Source organism: Poecilia reticulata, linkage group LG17 (genome assembly GCF_000633615.1).
Source record: "Poecilia reticulata strain Guanapo linkage group LG17, Guppy_female_1.0+MT, whole genome shotgun sequence".
Taxonomy (NCBI): Eukaryota; Metazoa; Chordata; class Actinopteri; order Cyprinodontiformes; family Poeciliidae; genus Poecilia; species Poecilia reticulata.
This window is the reverse complement of record NC_024347.1, coordinates 14405541-14415686: the sequence shown is the minus strand read 5'-3', so window position 1 is coordinate 14415686 and position 10146 is coordinate 14405541. Positions and strand designations below refer to the sequence as shown.

Here is a 10146-nt window from a genome sequence, read left to right as displayed (position 1 = left end):
ATATATAATCTTTGGTTCAAGCTTGTGGAGCTTACATGGAGACTTTAAATGCAAGCAAAATCCAAAGGCAACGTGAAAACTGATTTCTACACATTGAACATATTCTGCACACCCTGAAACTCAGCGTGGAATCAGTTTAATCAGAGGAAAACCAGCCAGGTCAGGAGTGAGCACTCACAGTTCAACACAAGAAGGAAGAATGTGCYGCACGAGAGCGTGCATATTCTCTCTATGGCAAATCTATAATGTTAGATTACTTTGGAAACCACCAGAAAACCAGTCTCTGTTCGCTCTCGTGAGTTTTAACACCGGAGCTAAAGGAGAGCTCTGGYGTTAATGGAGAGCTAGGYGTGGATGACTGCAGTATTTAATCTGCAGTCATCCACGCACTGAAAACCCAATGACCTCCTGGAGTAAAGTTTTATCAGAAGATGGAAAGATTGAGCAATTTGAGCAGAACAACAGGAAGAATCTTCTTCGGAGGAGTCAAGGTGAAGCTTTCAAACAGGCAACTTTTTCTGCCCAGCACTGCTCACAGATATCAAAGTGATGAACAGAAGACTAAAGGAACAAAGAAAAAAGGAAAATACATTAAAGACAAAATATCTTTAAGCGTAACTATGCAAGTGCGTTCTTACACTTGAAGTGCATAAGGACACACTTTAAGGATCCTGTAAAAGGAGATATATGACTTTATAGCTCAGATAAGAGTACAGTAATCCTTTCAGCTCCATTCTTCTATTCTTTGACAAACATGGAGCCATTGGCTGTTGGTGTCCGAGTTCACATGTCCAGAAATGCCTTAAATGACTTTTCTGCATCAAGCCGGAGAAGCAACAATTACCCCAACTCTGTTGAAAACATATTGACCACATGTTAAAAAAAGGCCGCTCCGTGGCTCTCGGCTGAAATATTTGAAGGACCTCGTCTAATCGCGATTAGAAGAGCAATCGAGCGTGAGCTTCAGCATGCAATAAGGAACATTTAAGCGAGTATTAGTCAGTGTGTTTGTAGCTATTCGAGTTTGAAAGCATTATTTTCACCCTGAATGACTTTAAAAATCCACAATAAATTGTTTTAAAAATTAGGGGTGCTGTTTGTTGAAACATCAGTCAACCTTGAAGTAAAAACACATCAGATAAATAACCTGAAGAGTAAAATTAGCATGAGATCCATATCGATTACAGGTAGTTTTAGTTTKTTTTTTTTTTTTATATGTGGAACTCAGAGAATACATAAGAACAAAAAGGTTAAGTCATGGATCTCGCAGGTAAACTCTGAACTTTGKTTCATTTTCTGCAGGAAAACTACAGGAGCATATCATGGAAGGAATACTGAGACCATTTAAAGTTGGGTTAACAAGCCCCCGAGGCAAGATAAGCTCAGAAAAAACTCACATAACCCACACAAAACAAGCCAAGATCATCAAARACCTTTAAAAAGACAACAACAAAAAAAAGACACGAACAAAGAAAAAAAAGAGCCATTTWCTGCAACCAGACATGAAAGAGCAGAAAATAACAGAAAAGACAAAAAGACATCAATGAGTCRCACAGCAAGAAAAATTAAGATAAACAAAGGGAGGCACCGAGGGACGCAAAACAACCACCAGGGGACCTAAAGTGCTACGAGGCAACGCAATACAAGAAAAAGAAAAAGAAAAAAAGGGGAGCACAAACAGACGGCTACAAAGAGATTGAAAACACATTAACGTTGTTTAAAATCGATGTGGTCCTCCTCGGGTTCAGGAGTGTATCAGGGAGGACGAGCCGTCTCGTAATCTGCCCAAAGAGCTCGAAGACATATTTTAATAATACGGATCAGGAGTCGACACCCAGCAGGGATTTCGCACTTCAAATGGTGACTATTTTGTGCAAATCTTTGTCAAAGCTTCTTCGGCTTTTCAGGAGCTTTCAGCATCATTTCACAGGATCCATCATCAAGCGCGCCTGGCGCCGGGTTCTCTCACCGGGAGCTCAGGCTCTCATGTCTTCAGCAAGGCGAGGGTTTTACCTTCCTACGGAAAAAAAAAGAAACTGTGGAAATTATGCACATGTGAAGCATCGCTTCCAGTGTTTAAGTAATACAATTTTTTTTTTAATTTGTAAAAAATTATCCAAATATATCCTATTTAAAGCCAAAATAAAAATCTTTTAAATATTATTTTTTTTAAATATTCACAACTGCACTATTTGTGCTACAGAAGCATTTTTATTCAAACCACCAACTCTTTCTAATGGGTCATATATATGACAGGCCAAGAAGAGCAACAATCAGAGTCAAAAGGTTCATCTCAACTTTGGAGGMGCTGCAGAGCTCTGGAGCTCTGGTGGCAGAATCCGTTAATTGTTTAGCTGGCTGTGTACTCTGCAAATCTACCTTAATGGAAGAGCGGTCTGACGAAGAAAGAAAAACAAAACATTAAAAAAAAGAGTCTTGTTTGTCATAACCCATACAAAAACTCTACTCATCATAATTAAGAAATATGATGGCAACAGCATCATAATGCGGGAATAATTTTCTTCAGCATATGGAAGCTGGTCAGAGAAGTATAGAGGCTGTAAAAGACTTGGGGCTGGGGGCAAAGGTTCTCCTTCCAGCAGTACAACATGTCTGAACATATACAGCCAGATCTATAATGCAACATTTTGGATTAAATTGTAGTTGCAATAACCTGATCCAAATGAAAAACGTGTGCCAACACTTTGCTTATCCAGACTACCTATAGATAAGCAAAATTGACCTAGATACAGCCTCAAAATTGTTGCAGTTGTAACTACACAAAGCACAGATAAATAAATAACATACTATTTGTGTGTGTGTGTGTGTATACATACATATATATATATATATATATAAATTCCCTTCTCACCCTCCGCGGGTGGACTCTTTCATCCTCTGAGCTCGGGTCCACTACCAGAAGCCTGGGAGCTTCAGGGTTCTGCGCATTATCTTGGCTTTGCCTAAAACTGCACATTTCTGGACTGAGATGTCTGATGTTCCTGGGATCTGTTTTAGCCACTGCTCCAGTTTGGGGGTGACTGCCCCAACGGCCCCGATGACCACAGGCACCACTGTGGTCTTCACCTTCCAGGTCTTTTCCAGTTCCTCTCTGAGGCCCTGGTATTTCTCCAGTTTCTCCTGCTCCTTTTTCCTGATGTTGTAATCACTTGGTATTGCTACATCCACCACAACGGCTTTCCTCTGTTCTTTATCCACCACCACAATGTCCGGTTGGTTCGCCATTACCATTTTGTATTTCTGGATCTGGAAGTCCCACAGGATCTTAGCTCGGTCATTCTCCACCACCTTCGGGGGTGTTCCCCACTTTGATCTCGGGGCTTCCAGTCCATATTCTGCACAGATGTTCCTGTACACTATGCCCGCCACTTGGTTATGTCGTTCCATGTACGCTTTCCCTGCCAGCATCTTGCACCCTGCTGCTATGTGCTGGACTGTCTCAGTCCAGTGCACAACCTACACCTTGGGTCTTGTCTGGTGTGGTAGATCTGAGTTTCTATTGCTCTGGTGTTTAGGGCCTGTTCCTGAACAGCCAGGATGAGAGCCTCTGTGCTGTCCTTGAGTCCAGCTTTCTCCAGCCATTGGTAAGATTTCCTGATACCAGCCACTTCAGTTATTTGTCGGTGGTACATATATATCAGTTTATATACATATATAAACTGAAAACAACATTTCACATTCACAGACTTGCACAACCTTGCATTCACACCAAATGCCAATAAAATACATTGAAGTTCAAGAGGCAGACATATATATATATTTTTTTTCCAAGGTTTCCACATTTTTCAAAACCTGTTCTTGTTTAGCGTGGCTGTCGGAGAAGAGTTTCTTCAACATAAATAAAACAGGAGCTCAGGTGTGGATGTGAATCTCAATTCTTTTTTCGCAGCTACATTGTGTCTCAGTAATGTTACAAAAAAAAAAAAAAAGTACTGTTCATGTCTTATAAAGAGCGTCTCAAATGCTATTATCAAAACAGCTGTTATTGGCGCAGATAGAAGATCCAGACAAGCAAATAAAAGCTCATCTGATCTAAATTGACAGCTGCAGCTTGTAATTTCAGGCAGCTTGGAGCAAGAAGCAGTAGCAGCTGCCTTTTGTTGCTTCAGCCCCTATTTACGAGTTGATTACCGCAGATTGTCTTCTACGCAGATGACACTCGTCTCACTCTTGCTTCTTTTGGAGAAGTAAATAATTTTACGCGGTTCGCACAGAGTGTCTGAACTTTCCTTCCCATCTCATTACAATTCTCCCCGCAGGTCATTCAGTTTGATGTTAAAGCAGAAATATAATTCGGAGAATCCGGCACTGCTGCTGCTGCTGCTGCATCTATCCGACAAGAAAGCTGATTAATTTCTTTTGATTTTGAGACTTTGAGGTTCGGTTTGCCGGTTTATCCTCGACTCACCAGACAGAACTTCTTGATGCCGTTTAATTCCGGTCGGTGGGTATCCAGACATGGGCAAAGATAAGAGGAAGTGTTATAAATGTGGATGGAGAAATTTTCAGAGGATTCGCTGACAAAACAGGCCGCTTTGAAGATGGAATGATTTTGTTTCCCACGTTGGGTGTTAATTTTAGGTAGAGCACTTTTAAAATCAGGTTGTTTTTTTTAGAGAGTATTTATTTTCCGTGTTTTTTCTTTTTTCCCCCCTCATTTGACACCAATTATAACCCCTACTCTCCTCGTTGGAGGCTTTTTCCTGCTCTCTGATGTTTCGTGACCTCGCCGAATCTACTTTTATTTCTCACATACCTCAAAAGCATTTCCAGTAATGACATTAAGAACTGTTCACACAAAGCACACGCCACCACTCTCTGCCTCAGCAGGGTTCGCGGTAAATGTTTAATGAGCTGCTGCTGCTTTCTTTCTTCCACACAAAGTGCTTTGATTCGCAGCAGAGCTGGATTCAAGCTTAGTTCGAGACGAGAGCCAGAGATCTTTGATGAACTTTTAGCTTTTTTTTTTTTTTTTTTGTCCCGGCTCTAGATGATCCAGAGAGAGAGAGAGAGAGAGAGAGAGAGGTCACAATTTGTTTATTCTTTGACCAGCAGTCTGATTGAATACATTTTTAAAAATTGTGGTGGGATTTTCTTGTTTTTTTTTCTTTTAGCCAACCAGAATCAGTACTTTTATAGAGCGACATTTTTCCTGCAAATAAACCAACACATCTGTTTCAGAATGATCTTCAAGGTCTGGCAATATAGACACAAACCTTTTTTTTATTTTTTTTTATCTGCTTTAATGTAAACCAATCAATTGCAGCTCTTGCTGTAAGCTGCTTACAGTGATGAACCGCTGCTATAGATTTTAGGTTTTCTGCAGAATTTACCAGGTTTTCCTCAAGRATTTCTTGATAGGTAGATAGTGGTGTTAGTTGCTCCAAAATTAAGACGAATGCAAAAAAAAAACATTGTGAATGAATGGTAATCAATTTTTTTTTTGCCTAATATTTTTTAAAGGATGCATTATTTATTTGTAAAAAAAAATAAATTGCCATAGAAGATGAAAAAAGTGCATGACTGTATAAACTAAACTAGAGTGCAGGTTGAATAATGCTTTAACTGGATTATGTTGTGGAAAATGTGGAGCGTCGCTTCTAACAAATTACTTCTGCACAAAGGGAGAAAACAACCCTGATCCATTTGGGTTATTCTGAACTGGAGAATTGTTGACGCTCATTAGGGTGGAAAAACACTACAAATCCTTCTCTAATGACTCCCCACCCACCAATCTGCCCCCAAAAAGGGAAATGCGCGTTTCTCAGAGCGAGTCCATGAACTCAGAGCAACTGCTATGAAAATCTAAAGGTCTCACTCGTATCGACGGATGTCAGTGTTCGTGAGGCACATCAAGAGGAAACCGCCGAGGAAGAGTTGCGGAAGGACTTGAAGCGAGAAGCTCGAGCGAGGAAACCGAACAAGTTTAATCTGTCCTGTACGGCTGAATGGGCTGAAGTTCCTTCAAGCAGAAATGAGGCTGAGGTTATTTTCTGAACAGGGGGAAACCTTTGACATACTGAAGTCAAAGGGTCACAAAGTTTTTATCATCATGGTCATAGCAACCAACACTGAGCACCAGAGACCTGAATGAGTAAACGTCAAAGAAATGGCTTTTCTAAGAACAATTTGCTTAAGAAAAACCCAAAAGAACAAGAGTCTCAGCGTCCCAGAGTGTAAAGAACAAGTCCAGAAGGAAAGAGAAAATGTATAGTATAAAAATAAAACTGTCCTCGTAGTTCAAAATCCACATTTGGCTTTCAGCAAATGTTATCTGTAATCAGGTATTACTGTGCAAAAGTTTAAGTTGGTCTAATTACTAGTTTGTAAGGAGTCAAATTTTCCAGTTATTGTTCAAAGTGGTCCTGGTGGTAACTCTTCAGGCTTTCTGAAGATACATTGTTTTTCTTTGAGCATTATGAATAAAAAAAGGTGCTGAAACCCAAAGGATGAGCCAGTTTTGTGTCTTCAATGAGCAATTTAGCAAAACAACAAACAAAAAACAATTCAAAATCAGATCTTGGGGAACTTTGTGACCGGAAATCCGTCTTTGTTTCACTTTGTGAGAAAAATCCGCAAAAACATAGAAATGTTGGCTCGCTTCACCACACAGACGATTGTCAGYAATGTGATTCCCACAGAGCTGAAAAGTGAAGATAATCATGGGAAGTCGATGCTCAGAATGTACACCACTAAAAATACGCAAAAAGCTAGATTACGGTTTACAAATGCAMAGGCGTGGTCAGACAAAACTCTAATTTAACCGTTTGACCATAAAGGCCATKGATACGTTTGGAGGGAAAAAGGAGACGCTTACAAACCTGAAAACACCGTTTGATCGACTACTGAAGATAGGCAGCAGTTCAATTACAACCCTGAAAGGATTAAATAAGAAAAGAAATATAGGATGAAATAATAAAAAAAAGTGATGGTAGTCTCCAATCTCTCTAATAGGTTTGATTATTATAGATTTCCAGCACAGTGAGGGAAGATACGGGCCTCTGGGTTTTTAGGAGACGTATACAAAGAGCAACACAGAGTCTCAATTTCTTTCAAATTGCGGTAGATAAATGGCTGCACAGACTCCTTGCTGCAGAGATAATTTAATAATTTACATTTCAATCGAAGATGGAAAAGTTGTCAATAAATTATCCCTGGAGCAGGAAGTAAGTCTGGAGAAGTTTGAATCCATTTTATTTTTTACCTGAAAAACAATTTCAGATGAGAGAGAGCGAGTTCCGTCTCTCGCTAAACTGACCGAGACGGTACACAAGAGATGAGGCGGTTTTTACGCAAAGTTTCTGATTTTTACTCCCTAAATGTTTTTACAGGTATACAGCCAAGAGTGTAAAAACAACAATCAATCTTTAAAGTAACATCGTCTTCGAGAGTTCGACCTCCAAGACCTCGTTCCTAGAAACACACACAGCATGATTACGATTCAATCATGGTTCGAAAATCCGACATGACCTAAAATCCCCARCCCGCCTCGCCTCACCTCGCGCCCCCACTGCATGTTTGCACTGCAGCTACTAGTCAGCCAGACTTGAAGAAGCAGCTCACTTGATATTCCTTTTCATAATGTATCAAACCAAGGAGACTTAAAAGGCGAGATCTGCAGGGACAAGATCTGGAGCGCATGCTATAAATATTAATAAGGTGCAGCAAACTTACACACCTTATTAAAAACTTTATCTACAACGACATGCTCCAGATCTCGTCTCGTTGTGCTGTCCCGTTAAGACTTGTTCTCCCGGAGAAACGAGGCTCGGAGCTGGATGAAGTACAAAATACAAAATATTCCCCGAAACGTTTTACATCAGCGTGTGTGCTTTCAGCGGTGTTCCTATTAGGAGAAACGCTTCCAAACAAGCATGAATTAGTGAGGCTTTATGAGAGCCTGAGTCAGATGGTGTCTGAAAGGTTTCATCGTTTTAAAAAAAATATATGTTATTTCTGAAGTTGATCAAACTTTCAGCTCATGAGTAAGCCTCTGGACGGGTTTGTGTTTGTGGTTTTGAYGAGTCCTGAGGAACAACAACAACAAAATATCCAGAGGTTATTCCTTTTCGTCTGTCTCCGCGGAAAAATCTGCTCGCTCTCGCTTTACTGAAATCGTCTCGTCTTTCACRCCGGCGTCCTCCGTCGGCTGCGTTGCTTCCCTTTTCCTCTCCTCCTTGATTTTGTCCTTTTGCATTTTGTCCTTTGCAGAAACGCCGCGAGGAGGCTTGGCGTCAGCGGTGGTCTCGGGCGAGAAAGTGGAGCTCTCGCAGACGGTGGGTCCCTCCCACTTTGGGATGTCTAAACCCAGCAGCTCCATCAGCTGCTTCATGACATCGTCCACGTAACCGTTGATACGCAGGTGGGCGTGTTTGTCCTGCGAAACAGGCGACGACAAAAGAGACRATAAGGGATCGACCAAAAAACTTACAATGTGTTTTATTGCTGCAATTACAGCGTCAAGTCTTTTGGAGTATCTCTATCCTCTCTGAACATCTAAAGACTCAAGGTTTTACCAATTGGAAAGCGTCTGGACAGTAATGTTCCAAGTACATCTTAATTAAATTTAGGTTTAGACTGCTTTTGTGCATAAACATGATTTAACCTGAACCATTCCAGTGATAATGTTTATGGACATTGCTCATGCTGGAAGGTCTTCATGATGTTTGCTCGCCAAATCTTTCTCTGACAAAAGCCTTCACACAGCATCTGCATTTAATCTGAGATTAATKAACACACAATTAATTGATCTGTGGTTGAAAAACAAGAGGTTGGACATTATTTTACGTATCAGCATAAAAGTGCATACTTCCCCACTCTGTCACATGCAATAAATTAAATAGTGTCTTTCTGTTACAAAATGTTTAAGTGGTATYAAGGCACATAATCAGTGTCAGAAGTCAGGCATTTTCATCCGTAAGACTATCTGTGGATGAGTTCAATTAGTTACTTTAATCTGTTTCAAAGAATACAAAGTCAAGAAAAAGCCTTTGTCTAATTTTCCATTCCTGACAGAGATCCCTGTTTGAGTCTGATTGCAACGAACAGACCTGCAAATTATAATTACCCCTCAAATAATGGCCTCCACCGTAATCATTCACCTAATGAAATGTTTTCTGCCAGTGATTACAAATGAAAGCATGTGCAGTGTTGAGTGCGAGTAAACTGCAACGCAAATCACCAGAGAAGAAAAAAAAAAAAAACAGCGAGGTGAGCCCAAAACAGGTTCCCCGTTTTCCCCATCAGACGCGCAGCGTCGGCTTCAGCGAAACAAGCGAATGAAAACATCTCCAAAAGCATTATCTCTTCATTAAAGCTGCAGTAGGCAACTTTTATTACATTCTGTGTTTAACCTGTCACTATGTCATGACAGTCTAGTATGAGACAATCAGTGAAAAAAGCAAAATCTGCATTCCAGATTTTTATTTTTATTTTTTTACAGTAATGCTCCACCTGTGAAAGTAAATCTGTTGGGCACTCAGACGACAATCCTGCATCCCCCACTGCCGTACAGGGCATGTGAAAAACAAAAACAAAAGAAACATGGCTGGAAAGCTCCAGCCAGGCAGATGGCTTGACTAATTAGCCGGCTGATAAGAGCCTTTTATTCTCCCTGTGTTAGTCTGGAAACAACAGAAACAGAAAAGTGACAAGAACTTAAACTTGTCACTTTTGGATTGTAGCCAATGTTTATTCTTTTTTTTGTTTGTTTTTGCATCAACATCAAAATTAATGTTTTAGATGGAACTATTATAATTTAATGTCTTCTATTTCAGCACRAGTAGAAACAATCGTGGCTTTTCTGTTGTAAATTAAAGCAATTWTGTCCTATAAAACCATAATATTTCAAGTCACACCTTGAGATTCTACACTTGGAGGTCAGTTTCCTCCTCACAAACAATGAAATATTTCTGGACGCATGTCTCGATGTGGCGTGTGGATGAGACTCACATGTTTGGTTGGTTGCAAGTTGACTATAACCACTTTCCCTCCTTTGCGCTTTGTGAGGAGTGGGAGGTCCCCACTGGGTTTGATCTGCATGGACGTGCCCAGAGTCAGTGCCAGGTCTGCTCGTCTGCGTGCCAACACAAGGAGTTCAAAATCAGCCAAAATAAGCAGATGCGA

General features: G+C 40.5%; 1 protein-coding gene across 1 annotated transcript in view; it reads right to left on the bottom strand.

Moving 5' to 3' along the window:
• Nucleotides 1-5923: 5923 nt before the first annotated feature.
• The window catches only part of sirt6 (sirtuin 6), a 15525-nt gene continuing 11302 nt past the window's right edge, over nt 5924-10146 (bottom strand). Inside the window, exons 5-6 of the mRNA XM_017309803.1 lie at nt 9973-10096; nt 5924-8398 (exon numbers count right to left, since the gene is read on the bottom strand). Coding sequence (XP_017165292.1) covers nt 8081-8398; nt 9973-10096 — 442 coding nt within the window. The 3' untranslated portion in view covers nt 5924-8080. The remainder of the gene's footprint in view (nt 8399-9972; nt 10097-10146) is intronic.